The sequence below is a fragment of the Vitis riparia genome, chromosome 7 (assembly GCF_004353265.1).
Source record: "Vitis riparia cultivar Riparia Gloire de Montpellier isolate 1030 chromosome 7, EGFV_Vit.rip_1.0, whole genome shotgun sequence".
Classification (NCBI taxonomy): Eukaryota; Viridiplantae; Streptophyta; class Magnoliopsida; order Vitales; family Vitaceae; genus Vitis; species Vitis riparia.
The window spans coordinates 10,216,994-10,237,069 of NC_048437.1; the positions used below are offsets into that span (position 1 = coordinate 10,216,994).

The 20,076-nt window shown below is 35.3% G+C and overlaps 1 protein-coding gene across 2 annotated transcripts; it reads left to right on the plus strand.

The window, feature by feature from the left end:
- The first annotated feature begins 6,701 nt into the window (after window positions 1–6,701).
- Window positions 6,702–20,076, plus strand: LOC117917222 (protein FAR1-RELATED SEQUENCE 5). Of its 2 annotated transcripts, none has more exons than XM_034833422.1 (3): window positions 6,702–6,859; window positions 8,190–8,641; window positions 19,434–20,076. In XM_034833422.1, coding segments are annotated over exons 1-3 (657 nt in total). In that variant the 5' UTR covers window positions 6,702–6,858; the 3' UTR covers window positions 19,638–20,076. The 2 variants fall into 2 exon arrangements, with proteins under 2 accessions (XP_034689313.1, XP_034689314.1); XM_034833423.1 differs by lacking the exon at window positions 6,702–6,859 and adding an exon at window positions 7,240–7,417.

Genomic DNA, 20,076 nt, shown 5'->3' on the forward strand with positions numbered 1-20,076 from the left:
TTTTTGAGAATTCATATAGCCAATGACTCCCGTTTACGCATCGCCTTTAAAACGACATTGGTTTATCCCAATAACTCTTTTTGCATTCACCCTCCTAATAAAATTTGTGTTTCAATGACATGCAATTTGAAGTCCCAATGCCACCTATTATGAGTACGGGTTAGGAGTCGATGTCATTGTGCCAAGGGTTGGGCGACTCCATATCTATCTACCATTGAGATGTTTCGTGGTTTAATTTTTGATAATATTATTACACAATGTACTACTGATTCGGATATTGATATTGTTGAGATTGAGACACTAAAAAAATGATGTAATAAAGTTAAACTTAACTATACATTTGTTATACTTCTAGTGTATTGATATTGATTTGAGCACTAAGACAAGTGTAACACCTTCTAATGGGAATGGTGACTTATCTCAATCGTCGATGCACACGATTAGTGTATAATGAGATGAGTTTTCATGGTGAGTGCATTAGTGTATACAATGCACACGAGACATAATCTATTATCAGTGATTAAAATATCATGTGTCGGCGGGCCTCAAAACAATATATCCCATGGATATATCGGGTCAAAGCTCAAAATTAAGCTTGCACCACCGTTGCCATTGGGGCAAGCTCACACTTTGTTATATAATGTGTACCAAGCAAATATATATCAAAATTTAGGATATAAACAAAATATTTAAAAAAACACTTTAAAAAACAAATTAATTATAACTATTTTATAATTAAATTAAAAATTTTCATTTAATTGATTAGTAAAAATATATCATAATTTTCTTTATAGTGTTTTTAATATTATTAATATATTAATTAAATATTAAAAAATTATACATTTATCATCATTTATTTTATAATGTATCATAATTTTAATATTAAATATATTTTAAAATTAAACATATTATAATCAAATATTAAAATACTATCATCAAATAATATTTGATATAATTTAATAATTGTGAAACCAAGGTTTGGTTAATCTTGATTTTGATGATAACAAAATAAGGTTTAAAACTAATGATCATATTTCAAGTGTGATTAGGCAAGACAACTTCCAAAGTGGCAATCCAAAGACAAATCAAGTCAAGGAGAAATCATGAAGAAGAAGACCACCTCAAAGAGAAGAGTTTTTCAAAACCAAAGCTTCTTAGGATCTCTTTGTAAGGTTGTTGGTGCACTAGGACTTTCATGCATTTCATTATTTATTTATGCACCAAAATCATTCAAGAGTAATATTGTTTTAAATATCTTAAGAATTGGATGATTTCATGTTTTCAACTAAAACCTTATGTTAAATGATTTTCAAACTTATGTTAAAAGGTTTTAAGTTGAAAAAGGTTGAATGTTGAGCCAAAAATATGGCTCAACCGGTTCAACCGGTTCAACCGGTTGAGGACCGGTTGAGGGAGGCCAAAAAGTTTATCTCTCTCCCAGTGGCCTTCTCTTCTCGGTCAAGGTTGAACCTCAACCGGTTGAGGTCCGGTTGAGGCCCAACGGTCACTTTTCCTAACAGCTAGTCAACCGGTCCACCCCTAACTCGACCGGTCGAACCCCCAACGGCTAGTATGACTTTTTTCTTCTATAAAAAGGCTCCAAACTTCATTGTTTAATGAGCTAAACCTTCCTAAATCATTCTTGATTATATTTGAGCCTTGGAAGATTATTTTTTAGTGTACCATTATTCCAAAACTTGCATATCTTTAGTGCACCATCCAATCCTAGTTTCTCTTATATCATTTGAGCTTAAAGTTCTTGTGCTAGGATTTTTGAGAGATCATTTTATTTGTAAATCTTTGAAAGGAAGTTTCTCAAGTGTGAGGTATCACTTGAGAGGTTGTTCAAGAGTGGGATAACTCTTGAGAAGTGTAAAGGGTGCTTGGAGCCAAAAGTCCAAGAGGGTGAATTGGAACCATAATCCAATTGTAAAGAGATTGAAAACTTGGTTGAAGCTTCAAGATAGTGGAACCTTCACTCGGTTAGGAGGTTGAGGAGAGTGGACGTAGGCAAGGAAGTGCCGAACCACTATAAAGTCTCGTGTTTGCACTCTCTCTTCCCTAACTCTTTTAAATTATATGCAATTGTGTTTATTTTGTTTATTATATATTTACATATAATTATCTCTTATTTTTGCATAGTTTAAATTTGTGAAAAAGAGACCATCACCCTATTCACCCCCCCCTCTAAGGTGATTTACCATAAGTTGGATTAGCCTCAAATTCCTAACAATAATCAATGTAAACTTTCAAATTTATATTTTTTATTGACACGTACAATATTATATATATTAATTTATTCAACAAAACAACATTAAAATGTCTATTATATTTATAATTTCATTTCTAAGAGTTTTATTTTATTTTTTTATAAGTTTTGATCAATTTTAGATTTACCAATATTTTGTTTCAAAATATCCACCGATATATCTTCGATATATCTAATATATCCGTAAAATCAAAATACTAATATATCTGTGATTATTGATATTTTCATATTTGCCTATAATGAATCAGGACATGACTTACAATGAATCAAGACACAATACTATCAATTATTGTAATTCACTAAGTTACTATACTATATAAACTCTCAACCTTGAGAGATTATTAAACTTATGTCAAAATCAATATGAAAGTTTGACCTATGAGTGAGATTTTAAAGTAGTTATACATTCCTATGGATTGAGTCATTGTTGATGGAGGTTGATGACAACAAAATATTCTTAATGAAGACACCATGATATCTTAAGAGATTGAAATAGTATGTTCCCTTAGGTGATCCAAAGAACATGTGATCATGAAATCTATAGTCACAATAATTCCTTTAGTAGAATTTGATAAATGTTCATTGAAGTTATAGTATGTCAATTATTTACATAATAAGTGAGATTTGTAACTTAAGAATTTGAGAGATAATCTTGATAGGTAATAACACTACCTTGATTTGAACTTTATTTTATTATTATTTACATAGAGTATTGGAATGCAATTAATTCTCTTTAGTGGAATATTGAATCAACTTTATAATTAGATTATGAGGGAATCAGTACTCCTATGAGTCTTAGTGGTCCTCATTATGAGGTTATATATCATGATGGTACAGTTTATGAGGGTTGAATTGGTTATAGGTTCATTATTGTATATAAGGGCGTTTTGGTAATTATATAAGATTGTACATATGATAATGAATAAGGTTTCTGGATCAGGCTAATTGATTAATTAAATTACCATATATGGTTAATTAATCAATTAAAACTTGTTTTGGTCTAAATTAAATGACCAAAATCTTAATGGACTCAAGTCACCTAAGCCTAGTCAGGGAGGAAAAAATCGGTAAAAATCAGCGAAATATCGCCGATATATCGCGTGTCGCCGCCCGCCGACACGACACGACACAGCGAGGAGATAAGTCGGCCGGTCAACGCCGCTACAGTAGCTACAGGACCTCTCCATTTGTGCTGCCGAGGGGATTTGAACCCCAAACCAAAAGGTTTGGAGTTCACCCACTTACCACCTGGGCTAAGCCCTCTTTTGATATATAAAATGCAACAACTATATATATACTTAAATTCATTATATAAAGAAAATATAAGAATATTTTAAAGAGCAAATTAATTATAATTATTTTATAATTAAATGCAAAGTCTTTTAATTAATTACCAAAAATATAAAAATTATATAATTTTCTTCATAATGTTTTTAATATCATTAATAATTAATTAAATATTAAAAAATTATATATATATCATTATTCATTTTATATTGTTTGATACAATTGAATTAAATGGATCATATTTTAATACTAATATATATTTTAAAATTAGACATATTATAATCAAATATCATAATATTAGGTGTAATTTAATAATAAATGTACACTTATAAAATTCATATTTTTATCGATGTATACGATATTATTATCAAATATGATAAATCATGTTATACATATATCAAAATTTTCAATAAAATAACTTTAAAATGTTTATTATACTTCTAATTATATTATTATGAGGTTTTTCTTGCATTTCCATGAGTTTTTAACAATTTTAAGCCTACCAATAATATCCACCGATATATCTCCGATATATCCAAAAATATCTCCGATATATCCGATATATCCGTAAAATCAAATTACCGATATATCCGTGATTACCGATATTTTCATCCTTGAGCCTAGTAAACAACCATATCCTCTTAAAGGATTAAGGTTTCTTAATGACTTTAGTTAGTGTGAATTGCAGAATCCCGTGAATCATTGAGTCTTTGAATGCAAGTTGTGCTTGAGGCCATTAGACTGAGGACATGCTTGCCTGGGCGTCACGTACCCGTAAAAAAAAAATTGATAAAAAAATGACTTTAGTTAGTTGTCTTCCACCTCTAGAGAGAGATAACCAAGGTTTTCACATTTTCAAAGTCCACACCTTGAAGTATCAAGATCGTGGTTTAAGTTATCAGATAAAAGATTTTGAGTATACGAAACCTCCAAACTATTCAAACATGTTCTTCACCGTAAGAAATTGAATTGAGAACATTTAGATCTAAGTATGAAGTTCATATATCTAAATCTATAGTTAATAATAATTTTTATTATCATTTTATTTCACTGCGGTAAATTTAAAGATGCCTAGGAATAGATGTATGTACCCTATGAGATATAAGACATATAAATGGAATAATCTAGGATTCCTAACAACTGGTATAAGAACCCTAAGGTAGGTTCCAACATGTTAAATATGTTTTAGGTTATTAACTCTATTTTGGAGGATATTTTTTTCATTCCATGGCCCAAAGATGAATGAATGTCCACATAATGGTTATAATTATAATAAGATATTTACTTGATTGTAAAAATATTTTCATTTTAATAGATGGGTTGTAAGCTCCGTTATAAAAGTATAGGAATTTTTATTATTGTAAAAATTTCATTTTTTTTATATCCATCTATGGTGATAGAAAAGAAAATGAGTCTTCAAGTTTATTTTTTAGATTCTATGATGATCCAAAAAAAAAAAAAAAAAAACAAAACAAAAATTTTTGGAAGTTCTTGTTTTAATATCCATGACAACATAATGATGTCAACTTTGAGTCAAAATCGATAGATACATACCTTATATAATTAAAAACACTTTTTAAAATATTTAAAATCATAGGAATAAAAATTTAAACTTTCTAAAATTTTAAATATTTGTAGAAGAGTACTATTATATAAGAATTTTTATTTAAAAAAAATAGAAAAAAAAAATTCAAACCCCATATAATATAATGAATTTTGTATTTTTTTAGATGAATTTAATTCATTTATTGATGAAGTATGTCATCATACAACATAGAACATGTTGGATATTAAATATCATATAGAAAACAGATGTATGAATAAATACCACTGAATGTGAGGTATTAAATAACAATCATGTAAGAACTAAAATATTTGGGCTTTGGTGAAACCAATGAAAATTTGAAGTGGGAATTAATAACATTATCAGTTTCATCAAAACAGTATTGGGCTTAAACATTAAAAGCAACATTTGCTAGTTTTTAATACAATTCTATGATTTTGAAAAGGTAGAAAAATTCATGTTTTTTTCTTTCACGCACACTTCTCTTTTCATACACTTATACGAAAAAAAAAATAAAAAATCATAAAATAGGAATTCAAATTTATAAAATATAAATTTCAAATAATTATTTAAAAATAATTAACATTTAATGAATCGTCGAATGTATTATATCTGATCATTTAAGTATTATTGTTTAATGATATAAGTATTATATTTGATCATCTCTTATTATTTTTTATGATTGGTGAGTGCATAAAACTTGAAATAATTTTAGAGAATTCTTGTTTTGTGATTATTATGTAAAAATATGCTTTTTTTTTTCCTTTTATGAAAGTATTATACAATTATCTATATTATGAAAAATTTTAAAGTATTTTTTATATTTTCAATTCTTCCTTAGTGCTTTATAAAAAAAAAATTGAAAATATCTTAAATTTGTTCTAAAAAAATAATATATTTTTAGAATAAATTCTTAAAAAAAAACTTATTTTTTGTTACAAGTTTGTCAAATATGTTTTTCAAATTTAAAAACTATTTTCTAATTTTTCTAAATTAGAAAAGAATTTTAAAGAACCGTTTCAAACATGATCATAATTGTTTCTAACTATTATTTTAATTATTATTTTTTTCTAATTCTAACTGAATATATACCAAACGCTTTGTTTCAAATTATTTTTTTATTCTAAAATTGTAGAAGCAATTTTTTATTCTTTATTATTTATTTATTTTTAATTTAGAAAAATGTTTGATAATTTTGTTAGTAAAAATAATCCAAAGAACACAATATATTTTTAGAACAACTTTAATGTGTCTTTAAATGTTTGAAAGATTATTTTAAAAAATAATTAAAAAAATTCTAAGGATAATTTTAAAAATAATTATAAATTTAATTTTTTTTTTTATATTATAGTTAGAATCTCAAATGAAATTTTATTTCTGAAAATAACTCAAAAATCATTTTTAATAACTTTTTTGGAACTATTTAAAAAAAAGAAAAAAAAAAAGAAAAAAGAAAAGGGCTTTGGAAACCAATCCTAAGTTCCTAATTTTTCTCTTTACCATTCTGTGTGGACTGGCCCACAGAATGGTGGCCCTCAATCTAATGCATACAATAGATGTGTCCACCTCCTCTCTACAAGCCATTGCCTTTGTTTTCTCACCCTCCTCTCTCATCTTTTTGGACTCAAAACCTCTCTTTCCCTCTTGACTCAGTGGCAGCTCAACCACTCTACTCAAGTTTTTGGAATTTGGATCTTTCAATTCTTCTAGGTTCTGGGATTTGGATCTCTCGAATCAAAGTGAGTTTTTCATTTCCTTAATTCTTTCTTCTGTTAATTTGAAGATTTTTTTTTCATCAATCTTTAAGCTAAAGAAATTAATTATTATTTCATATCTTTCAACTCTATCATGAGTTTCAAGTTTCAATCCCTGGTACTGTCATTCTAATTTCATTTCTGGGGAGAAATGAAAAACCCATTAATTTTTATCTGCTAGGGAGAAAACCCAGAAATTTATATCTACTGATGTTGACAATTGGGTGGGTTTTGTTATGTTTGGGCGCCGGGAAACAGTGGGAAAATAAGGAACTCCAATTTTTGAATGTTTTAAGATCCCAAGTTTTGTTTTGTTTGTTTTTTTTTTTTTTTCTTGCTGTGCTTTGACGGCAACCAAACACAGCTTCGGGTCAACTCCAGAACTCGTTTTGTCGCTCTCATTTTGTTACAAGAAATAAAACACAAATTTATATTACTGATTCGAGCAATTGGGTAGCGTTCTGCCAGGTTTGGCTGCGGAGAAACTGGAGGAAATAAAAATGAAAAAGAAGCTTCAATTTTGACATCTTTTAGGATCCCAAGGTTTTATTTCTTGTTCTGTGCTTTCATGGACCCCAAACAGAGAACTGGGTCAAATTATGTTTAAAAAAAAAAAAAAAAGCTCTAAAATCCCAAGTTTTCGCTTCTTGTTCTATGCTTTCCTAGCGATCAAACAAGCTCTGGGTCGGTTTGTAGATGTGAAAATATTAATATTATCTCTACTGTCTGGTTAGATTTTAGGAGAACAGATCCCTTTTTCTTTATTGGGGGGAATTTTGTGGGAAAGGATTTTCTGTCGAAGTAAACTAGCATTTAGAATGAAAAATTGATTTGGTGATGGGTTGGGGTCAAAGAAACTTAGGCCTGTTTGGTAACTGTTATCGAAGACATAAAACATTTTTTCTATTATAGAAAACGCGATTGGCAGACTTTTGATAGAATTCTTCAGATTTTTTTCTGAAAACAAGTTGCTTTTTCAGAATAAATTTCAGGTTTATTCTTTTTTGTATGGTGCTTTGAACAGCATTTGAAAATATGGAAAATGATTTGGCAACTTCTATATTATAGGTAAGTGCAACCTCTTCATGAAGAATAAGTCTAGAAAACTGTTTTTTATATTTGAATTTTCAAACAAAATTCTGTTCATGAAAACAATTGAGAACTTTTTTTAAGAATTGTTTTCAAAAACTGTTTTCTGAGAATTATTTTTGGAATTATTGCCAAACATGCCCTTGATTTTTGTGAGAAGAGATTTGGTGTTTTACTTTGTTGGGTTGTGGATTCTTTTAATCGGTGTGAAATGGTTTTATCGCAGTGGATGAACACCTTAGTGATGGTGAGGATGGGGAAATGATAGAGAGTTCTAATGGAAAAGAGTTAGTTGCACATGAAGGAAATTCTGAGATGGAGCCTCATGTAGGCATGGAGTTTGAATCTGAAGAGGCTGCCAAGGTGTTCTATGATACATATGCCACACATTTGGGCTTCATCATGCGTGTGGATGCATTCCGCCGATCAATGCGTGATGGGAAGGTTGTTTGGCGTCGTCTTGTATGTAATAAAGAGGGTTTCCGGAAGTTGAGGCCCAGAAGGAGTGAAAATAGGAAGCCCAGAGCAATTACAAGGGAAGGGTGTAAAGCAATGATAGTGGTGAAGAAAGAGAAGACAGGAAAATGGGTTGTCACAAGATTTGTGAAGGAGCATAATCACCAGCTGGTAGCCACACCTGCCAACAGTCGTCGAACTGTGCTTCTATCTCAGACACCGGTCAGGACCCTTAACTTGAACATAAATTTGAAAATAATTAGCTTCCTCTTAAAGAATTGGTGTTGTCTACATCTTTTTTTTTTTTTTTTAATAATTAATTTGGATTTATCATCTCTACTGTTTCTGGTTTTTTACTAACTTTCAGATGTGTAATATGTTTTTCTCTTGTTTTCCTACTTTTGCCTATGCAGAAATATTGTGCATTCCTTCATTAAGTCCACAACCTAATGGCTGCTATGTGTATTAGTTGGTAATTGACTTTATTGCACAATGTTACTGCATTTGTGTATGCTTTGAAATGTTACTCTCTCTTGTTTGTTGGCCCAATTGGGCATTGGTCACTGCTATGGTCTATATTTTTCCTCTTGCGGTGTCATGCTAGTCAATTCATGTTTCTGCTATTTCAAATGTGAACAAATCCTTCTTTGCTTAATATTCACAATGATGATTTGGTTAACCTGCTTGAGTGGATTATGGCAACTTCTCTGGCTTTGACTTCCAATAAAATCACTACCTTCATTCTAGAACTGGTTTTCGTTTCCTAGAAAAAGCAAAAAAATGAAGGTAACTGTTGAGAGAGAGAAAAAGAAGAAAAACCTTAATTCTCATTAATGTAATGATCTACTTACAATTGAGAAATATATATATATACAAGGCTAGGAGTCCTAACTACCATACATGTATCCTATATTAACAAGGAAAGGTTATATACTATAAATACATTATATTCAACACTCCCCCTCAAGCTGGAGCATATACGTCATATGCACCAAGCTTGTTACAAATATATTTAATCCTAGGACCTCTGAGAGATTTAGTGAAGATGTCAGCTAGTTGATCATTTGAATTAACAAAACTTGTAGCAACACATCCTGATGCGATCTTCTCTCTAATGAAATGACAGTCAACTTCAATATGTTTGGTCCTTTCATGAAAGACTGGATTGGATGCAATATGTAATGCGGCCTGGTTATCACATATGAGTTTCATCTGTTCATCCTTTCCAAATCTCAACTCTAGAAGAAGATGTCTCAACCATATGAGTTCACATGTTGCCAAAGCCATAGCTCGATACTCGGCTTCAGCGCTAGATCTGGCCACTACATCTTGTTTCTTACTCTTCCAAGATATTAGATTACCTCCAATAAAAACACAGTACCCTGAAGTGGAACGTCTATCTGTGGGTGAGCCAGCCCAATCTGCATCTGTGTAACCAACAACCTGAGTATGACCTCTGTTCTCGTACAACACACCTTGGCCTGGTGTACTTTTGATATATCGAAGAATGCGGATTACAGCATCCCAATGGCTATCACATGGTGACTGTAGGAATTGACTAACAACACTCACAGGAAAAGAAATGTCTGGACGAGTAATGGTGAGATAGTTCAATTTACCTACGAGCCGTCGATATCTCCCGGGGTCTCCTAAAGGCTCCCCCTGTCCTGGTACAAGTTTGACATTCGGATCCATAGGTGTGTCTACCGGTTTACAGTCTAACATACCAGTTTCTTCCAGGATGTCTAAAGCATACTTCCTTTGGGAAAGGACCACAGCAGAACTGGATTGAGCTATCTCAATTCCCAAGAAATACTTGAGTTTCCCCAAGTCTTTGGTCTGAAAGTGGGTAAAAAGGTGTTGCTTTAGTTTCTGAATACCATCCTGATCACTGCCTGTAATGACGATGTCGTCCACATAAACAACCAGATAAATACACTGCCCCAAAGAGTTATGATGATAGAAAACTGAATGGTCTGCTGTACTGCGAAGCATGCCAAACTCTTGAACAACAGAACTAAAACGGCTAAACCATGCTCGAGGAGATTGTTTCAAGCCATATAGAGAACGGCGTAACCTGCATACTAAACCAGACTCCCCCTGAGCAACAAAACCAGGAGGTTGCTCCATATAAACTTCCTCGGCAAGATCACCATGAAGGAAGGCATTTTTAATATCCAATTGATAAAGAGGCCAAGAACACATGGCAGCCATGGAGAGAAGCAGACGAACAGAAGCAATCTTGGCAACCGGAGAGAATGTGTCACCATAATCAGAACCATAAACCTGAGTATAGCCTTTAGCAACTAAGCGGGCCTTAAGGCGATCAACCTGACCATCAGGACCAACCTTAACTGCGTAAACCCAACGACAACCAACGGTAGATTTACCCGAGGGTAAAACAACAAGATCCCAAGTGCCATTAGAGTGCAGAGCAGCCATTTCATCCACCATTGCCTGTCGCCAGCCTGGATGGGAAAGAGCTTCATGGGTGCTCTTTGGAAGAGAAACAGAGGATATAGCAGAAACAAAAGCAGAATAGGGTGAAGATAATCGATGATAACTCAAAAAATTGTAAATAGGATGAGGATTACGAGTAGAGCGAGTACCTTTCCGAACAGCAATGGGTAAGTCATTAGGAGAAGGCAGAGCCGGGGTAGGTGAAGCCGAAGGGATAGGAAGTGAGTCAGCAGGTGCCTCAGCAAAAGGGAGAGGAGCAACGACACGAGGGCGACGATGATAAACCTGAAGTGGCCGAGGAGGCATAGCATCAGGTGGGGAGACAATGGGAATAGGCAAGACTTCAGAAACAGGAAGAGACTCAGAAGTGGTGGAAAAGAATGGTGAGTCCTCAAAGAAGGTGACATCAGCGGAGATAAAGTATCGATGAGTCTCAAGGGAATAACAACGATAACCCTTCTGAAGTCTAGAGTATCCCAAGAAGAGACACTTCATGGCTTTGGCGGAAAGCTTGTCCTGTCCAGGAGTGAGAATATGAACAAAGCAAGTACAACCAAAGACACGAGGAGGAAGGAAATAAAGTGGTTGGTCAGGGAAGAGAAGGGAGTGAGGAATCTGATCATGTAAGACAGAGGAGGGCATACGATTAATCAAATAACAAGCGGTAAGAACAGCGTCCCCCCAAAAACGAAAAGGAACATTGCTATGGAGGAGGAGAGTACGAGCTGTCTCAACAAGATGTCGATTCTTGCGTTCAGCTACCCCATTTTGTTGAGGAGTATGAGCACAAGAAGACTGATGAAGAATCCCATGATGAGACATAAACGAAGTAAATGGGGCTGAAAAATATTCCCTGGCATTGTCACTGCGTAACACACGAATAGAAACATTGAACTGGGTTTGGATTTCAGCATAAAATTTCTGGAAAATAGAGAATAACTCAGCTCGATTTTTCATTAAAAATAACCAAGTACATCGAGAATAATCATCAATGAAAGTGACAAAATACTGAAATCCTAAAGTAGACGCAGTCCGACAAGGACCCCAAACATCAGTGTGGACAAGCTCAAAAGGAGACTTTGCCCGATTATTCAAACGCTTTGGGAATGAGACACGAGTATGTTTCCCAAGCTGACATGACTCACACGGAAGCGACGATAAAGTGGAAAAACGAGGGACCATCTTCTGGAACTTGGAGAGACTAGGGTGGCCCAGACGATTGTGAATGAGGAGAGGAGCATCAGTGGAAATGCAAACTGCAGGAGATGAATCCGAGGTGAGGTGATAGAGGCCTTGAGACTCACGTCCTATGCCAATCGTCTTCCCCGTACTCCGGTCCTGCAAGGTCACAAATTTATCAGAAAAGGTAATAGAGCAATTAAGAGTACGAGTGATTTTGCTGATGGAAATAAGATTAAAAGGACATTCAGGAGTATAAAGGACAGAAGTGAGAGGTAGAGAAGGCAGAGGAAGGGCCAAACCAATACCTTTAGCCACAGTTTGAGAACCATTAGCTAAGGTAACATTAGGTAAAGCAGAGGTAGTAGTAATAGAGGAGAAAAGATCCTTATTACCAGATAAGTGATCAGAAGCTCCAGAATCTAGAATCCAGGGTCCAAGAGAAGATGTGTGGGTAAGGCAGGCAGAGGCATTACCAGGCTGGGCAACAGAGGCAACAGAAGCCTGAGATGCGGAAGAGCTCGGAGCTTGAGGCAGCGGAGAATCAGAGGACTGGGCCACATGGGCAGTGCGAGGAGGTCGTCCATGTAACTGATAGCAACGATCGCGAGTGTGGCCAAGTTTATTGCAATAGGTGCAATGAGGACGTTGACCTCTACCTCGGGTACCACTACGGCCTCCTCGAGAGTTAGTTTGAGAAACTAACACAGAAGAATCTGAAGTGCTATCAAATGGCAAAGTCTGAGTGGAGGAGATACGGAGGAGGCGAGCAAACACATCATCCAAGGACGGAACTGATGAACTACCAAGAATCTGATCGCGGACAGGCTCAAGATCCGGACGGAGGCCAATAAGAGTAAGAACCATGAAGAACTTGTCAAGCTGTGTTTGTTGAGCCCCAACATCAGGAGTAAGAGGCATCACAGTCAAGAACTCCTCCTTAAGAGAGGCAATCTGGCCAATATAAGTAGATAGATCCAAGTCCTGTTGGCTGAGATGGACAATTGCAGAAGCCACCTTATAAAGACGCTGGATATCATTCGTATATAATCCTTTGGCCTGAGTCCAAAATTTAAAACAAGTTTTGTAGGCCCGAAGATGAAGAAGAATCTTGGGATCAACCGATTGCCATAATACACTACATAACTGTGCATCTATCTTCCTCCACTGTACTCGGTCAACCTCAGGGATATCTGCCTCCTGTGTAATCAAGTGATCCTCATATCCTTGACCCATAAACCAAAGTTCAACAGACGCAGACCAGGAAAGATAATTGTCACTGCCAACCAATTTCTCCGAAGTAATCATAGGAGATCCAGATATAACAGCGGAAAAAATGGAATTTTTAGTAGTCATATCTACTTATCTGAAGAATGAAGTATGTTTGGATCGAAGAGAGCCCTAATACGGCTTCAGATTGCGGCGTGGCACCACCGAAAAAGGGAGACGGCCTCAGATCGCGGCGTGGTACCACCAGAAAGGTAGAAGAACACTTCCCAAGGCACGTGCAGGGATTGGAGTGGAGAAAAAGTAGTCGGAGCTTCGCCGGAAAGGCTGTTTGGAAGGCCGACGGAGACAAAAATCCCCAAAAGAGGTATGTGCAGGGCTCGGATGGGAGAACCAGGGAGGTAGGGAGGCTGGTCGGCGTCAGGCGAAGCTGGAGGAGGAGGCGCGTCGCCGGAAAAGGCCTCACGCGCCCTCACGCGCCGGCGCGTGAGATTCAGTCGCCGACCGGAAATTTGCGCGTGGACGGCGCGTGGATGGGATTTTGGTGCCGGTGCCTTCACAAAAGTTGTAGATCTCCTCCAGGCGCTCCTTCTGGTATAGTCGGTGTCGGAAAAATACGTCGCCGGAAAAGTCGCCGGAAAAGCTCGCCGGAAAATTCGCCGGAAAATTCGCCGGCGGTGAGTAGTTTCTGTCGACGATCCGAATGACCGGAAAGTATTGGAAGATGGGGAAGGTGACCGGAATGAAACACGGTCACCGGAAGGTTTCCCGGAGTTGATGACACGGGAAACAAGAAAGAATTAGGTTTTCTTCCTTGGCTCTGATACCATGTTGAGAGAGAGAAAAAGAAGAAAAACCTTAATTCTCATTAATGTAATGATCTACTTACAATTGAGAAATATATATATATACAAGGCTAGGAGTCCTAACTACCATACATGTATCCTATATTAACAAGGAAAGGTTATATACTATAAATACATTATATTCAACAGTAACTATAACTCTGCAAAGTTGGCAAATCAAAGTTTTGAAGCTATCTTGTGTAAGAGGAATATGAAGTCAAGCTAAGCCACACATTCTTAATCACTGGTATACGATTTATACAATGCACACTTCTCACATAGTGAGGAATAAAGTTAAATTCCTTTGGACTGGCATTTTGGCCATCTTCCCCTTGCTTCTTGCCCCTGTCTTCTGCTGCAGCTAATCCTTTAAGAATTACATCCACATCTCACTTTTTTTTTTTCAATTCTTTTCCATTTAAAGCCAGATAGATTACCCATTTTCTTTTACATAGCTTCCAGTCGAGATCTTGAGAACCTTGTAAAAGCCTGTGGCTTTTAATTGGCTTTGTGTATTACTGTTTTCTGTTGGTTAATTTGTCTGTAGCTTACCCTATTTTTTCTTCTGAGTCCATGGTAATGGCAATGCATTCATTTGATGAAGCAAGCAGATGAGATGAGCATGCCTTATGATTTTTGTTTCAAGCAACTGAAGAAAATGAAAATTGGTAACTTGACCTGTCATTGCTTTTTTTTTTTTTGGTTGAGGCAAACCAAGTATAGACATGTTTGTGTGTGTGTGTGTCTTGTGAAAATCTTCAAACTTGCACATGGACAAGTGCCACGTATACCAACACCAAAGCAGGAAATGGTCACAACAAGGACACAATTATATAGCTATTTGGGCCACATTATGTTTATTGTATGCTATGTGTCCTGCAAAAATCTACAAACCGGCACATGGATAAGTGCCACATATACAGCATGCGTGGCATGCCAGCACAAAGCAGAATATGTAACATATGCTTTGTTTTTACTTATTTTATAGCTTAATCACGTTTTTCTTTGCATTTCACCCAAACTTGAGTTGTATCACCAATATTGAGTTAAATGGTACTAATCTCATAGACGGACATAAACTGATATTTTAACCACAACCATCATTCCACCAATATTCTGAATGGCCAAAAGAAGGGATAAGTTTTGTTGGTCTAACATGAATCAGACATGTGCTTGCTTCTCAGTTCACTGAAACTATGATTCCTATAGTTCGCAAAACCTTTAGGTTATGTTTGGTTTCTGGAAAATTTGAGGAAAAATGTGAGAGAAGAAAATAGAGAGGAAAAGTAGAAGGAATGAAAAAATGAAGAAAAAAAAAAAGATTTAAAATCAATAAATTATTTTTGTATGCTACTTCAAACTATTTTATTTATTTTAAATCTTCTATATAAAGATTAAATAATTTTAAAATGTAAAAGTTTTTTACTAATTTTAATTATTTTTTATTTTCTTTTGTATTTTTTATAGTACAACTAAATATGAGAAAACAATTTTTCTTAACATTTTTTTTCCTTAGTACTCTAGGAACCAAACATAACCTTTGTTTTTTTGGGGGTATTTGGCTTTAGTTGACAATGTCTTGTATAGTTCTTGTTCTAATACTTAACCTTGATAGCACCCTCATACAACTGGTTTTCAGTAATCCTTATTGTAGTCCATGGATCCTGAAACATATTAAAATTTTTATTTATTCCGGGACCAAGTGAAAGAAAAGAAAGATGATGTTTGTCCTACTTAGAATGGAAGAGATTTATGTTGATAAAGAGACATTTTTTTTTTCATATACCTCCTTGGTGACCTGCTCTTAAGTTGAAGCCTTCGTGGATTAGCTTTATCTTGTTGCTATTTTGAACCCTTGAATACCCTTCTGCAACAACTGAATCTCCCTTACCAACTTAGACTGTTAAAGGATCTCACTGTGACTTGAAATGGATTCTATATTCAATATTTTTGACAACATGGGGATGGAGCAAAAGTGGCTTCTTTTATTGGGTGTTGGAAGGGGGAGGAGGGTTTTTAATCCTTTGGCACTTTTACTTCCCTCTAGGTTTCCAGCTTTCTCCTGCATTACTTCCTCAAAGGATGCCCCATCTTTCTCTTCTTTTATCTATAGATATCGTTTTCTAATCAACCAAAATGAGAATTGTCCATGCTAGACACACACTGAGAGACATGCAACAATATTTTACCAGTACAACGAATTTTAAATTTTATAGTATAAAACATTGATAAGAATTTTGTGTTTAGAGAATGAAAACAATTTTTGGATGATGAATATATCATGGATATTGTTTCTTTATATTTGAAATCTTGGTCAATTTTTCTTTCCTTATATTTGAAATTATTCTGGAGATGACATAAGAAGTTGTTCTAGAGACAACCATATAAATTTTCTTTATACCTTGAGGTTTCATCGCAATAGCATTGTGATTGTATCGAACACGAGGTTTCTCAAAATTCTGTGTAAGAGGCATAGAATTATGATTTTAGGATGGAAGACCCATCCATCTATTGATCTGATAACCAGTTGATAGACTTCAAATATCTTGTTCTCATTGCACTATAATTCTATTTTGTGTATTTGTGCCTGCCTTTATGTACATATCATTATTTTTCATTAAATTCTATGCATTACATATTTGTTTGAGTTAATTTTTATAGTTAGATTGTCTACCATGTTTCTGGAGCCTTCATTTTTTTTTTCTCCTATATAAACGCATCGATTCTCAGATAGCATAAGGCATTGACACATTTTTATATTAATTTGGTTGTATATTTACTAGCTTTTCATGTGTAATGTTTCCTGTCAATCGTGATGGATTGTAGAATGTTAGTTTTTCAACCGAAAAATAGATAAAGAAATGAGAGCATATCATTGAGGGGAAAAAAAAAAAAACTAATGACAAACAAAATAACTGTTAAGGTCAGTAGGCCTAGCTTGCTTGCTGAGTGCTGGATTCCAGTGATTAGACAGTATTCCTATTATCTCCATGAAGTGGTTGCTAAATAATTTTAGCGGCAATGGTGGCAATGTTTCCTGGTGTAAAATTTATGGTCCAACTCTTGAATGGAATCCAATGCCTTGCTTTCTAGTTCTCAAGAAATTCAAAGAGCTATCTAGGAACAACAAAAGCCAGTAAGGAAAATGGCCAATTCTTTTTATTTCTTTGTTAGATGAAGAAAAAATATATCAAATGTGACAGTACAGGTGAAACCCATATGCATAAGGAGGACTATACTCAGACTGTGCTAAAAGAAGCCATACAAGGCAGAAAAAGGCAATAAAACCAAAAAGCTTAAAGGCACTTTACACTAGAAATACCCAAGTTGCCAGTTACATCCATGGGAGTTGGCCTCCTACTCAAAGATACGTCCTATGTTTAAGGCTGAAGTGAGATCAAATTAACCTCTTAGATCTTGGAGGTTGAACATTTTTTAAGGGACTTGAGATGAGAGGTGGTTTGTCTTTAGGAAACTGAGGTGGACGATGTAAGTTAAAAGAAGGTTGTTAGTGCTTTATGGGAAGCGAGGAGTCATGACTAGGCTTTTTATGGGGCTAGGGGGTATTAAAAGGGGACTTTCCATGAATGTGGAATCAGAGAATGGATGAAGAATGAGAATGGTGCTACCAGTGGATTTCAAGGGGAGTTTAGCAAGGATCCATGTTAATTAGGATCATCTATTGTGCTTTGGTGGATATTTTAGTGCAATCCATTTCTTTGTGCAAGACAAAGTTGTGGAAGGATTCCTTTGGTTGTAATAGCTCCGTTCAAGTGGAAGGATGGTGGGAAGCATTCTCTTAGCCTTTTTGGTTTTTTTTTTTTTTCCTGCTAAAAATTGTGGAAGTTACTTTAAAAAAAAACATGTGGTAGCTACAGAGGTGGGACAAGGAAGAGCTGGAGAGTTGAGAATGGGAATCACTGCTTTGGATGAGAAGGAGAGAGTGGGATAGTTTGACTTTGGGATGCTTTATGGGTTTTAAGCCAAAAGGGTTTGAAGGATGAGAGAGAGGACTCAATTAAAGAAAAAAACTTATGTGCTGGATGGCTCAAGGAAGGGGATGAGAACATGAAGTTTTTTGGAGGGTTGCCAAGTATCATCCTCATTTCAATCATATTGGAATGTTGATAATTAATGGGACATTGATATCTAGGAAGGAAGATATTAGGGGTGGAAGTATGGGGTTCTAGGAGAGGTGGTTTTCTGAGGAGCAGAGATGGAGGCCAGGTTTTAACAGGTTGGGTTTTGATGTGCTTGGGGAGGATGAGAGGAGGAGTTGGAGAAGCCATATTTGTTGGAGAGGAGGTGGTGATTTCTCTAACATGCTATAAGATGCTGCATCTGGATGCCTTCACTTAGCTTATTTATTTTTATTTTCAAGACCTGTTAGAGTTTGGTGTGGGAGGATTTGATGATGGCGTTTAGAGCAGTCTATGAGATGGGGAGTGAAAGAGAAGTTTGAATTCCACCTTTTTTAACCCTATTGCTTAAGAAGAATGGAGAGAGCTTGAATATTTGTGGCCTGGTGAGTTTTCGTAAGCTTCATCCTCAAGTAGTGGAGTTGTCATTTAAGAACTTGACCGCCTTGCTCCCAAATGGTTTGGTGAATGGACAGCAAATTTAGATGTGGCCCCTTAGGCTATATGTGGATTCTAGGTTGAAGGAGCAATTTTCTTGGTCTTCTTTGTACTCTGGATGTTAAAAGCTGTAAGATAGTGTCAGCTGGAGCTCAATTATCTGTCTCTTAATGAATAAAGGTTTCTGTTGAAAAATGGAGTTGGGTCTTGGCTTGAAACTGGCTACTTCAACAGGGCGTGAGGTTTAAGGAGGAGCCCCTATTTGTTCATCTTTATTTGGAGGATTTAGTAGATTTATTAACAGGGCCAAATTGGGAGGGATGATAGAAGGTTTTCAGCTATGAGGAAGGGATAGGAAAAGAGAGTTTGTGTCTGATTTTCTATATGCAGATGGCACTATTATCTCTCTCTCTCTCTTCCTCATCCCCACAATAGATAAGAAGGGTGATGAGTAGTTTTAAAAATGTCATGCTGTTTTGGTTTAGTGATGCCACTTTGCTAATGTCCATCATGAGATGAAAATTGAGGCAGGAAAAGTATTTTAAGAGGTGGAGATAATCTGAAACCGATGAGTAGCTGACACAAATGATCACTTTTTTCAATTGTTAATATCATTCATAATAGGTTCTGTCTATATTCCTAGAGCATTGAAAAATTTTTGTTTGCATTCTTCGGTCATTACCTTTCTAATATTTAATAAACTTCCTTCTGGGGTTGCTTTTCCAGGATGAAAAAGACATAAAGATTCGAGAGTTGACCGCCGAATTACAGCGTGAGAGAAAGCGATGTGCAGCTTTTCAAGAACAGCTTGACATGGTCTTGAGAGACATGGAGGAGCACTCCAATCACTTGTCAAGAAACATCGACGGCATAGTTCAGAGCGTGAGAGAAATCGAATCAAAGAAGATAGTCCATTCACAGTCAAAATAGTCCCCATGAGATTGTTCAGTTTCTACTCCCCTTGTACAATTGCATTGGTGTGTCCATTGTTTTCCCTCCAGACTGTAAATTTTTCTTGTAGTCGAGTTCAATTTCCCTGTATTTTGTATAAAGAAAAAAAAAAAGGAAAAGGATGGCTCGACTTCATTGAGGTGTTGTAGACTTTTAGGCATGGTTTTCAGATCATCTCAAGAGTATAGAAGGAAAAAAGAGAACTGATGGTTTAGGAATATGAGAATCTTCTTTTTTCCCTATGCATTCCATGATTTCAGGGAGAAGACTTTGTGTTGAGTTTGATGATATTTTTGATAGTTTTTTCGGTTTCCCCAGCGAGAAAAGATCAAATCAGAAAAGTTTGTTAGGAAAATGCAACTGAATTTGTTTTTAGTTGTTGAATGGTAATGAAATCCAACATAAATTTATAGGAAAA

Excerpts from the sequence above, each read along its gene's own strand:
- LOC117917222 (XM_034833422.1), top strand. Across the intron at positions 8,642-19,433 it reads TGCTTCTATCTCAGACACCG|GATGAAAAAGACATAAAGAT; the intron begins GTCAGGACCCTT and ends TTGCTTTTCCAG.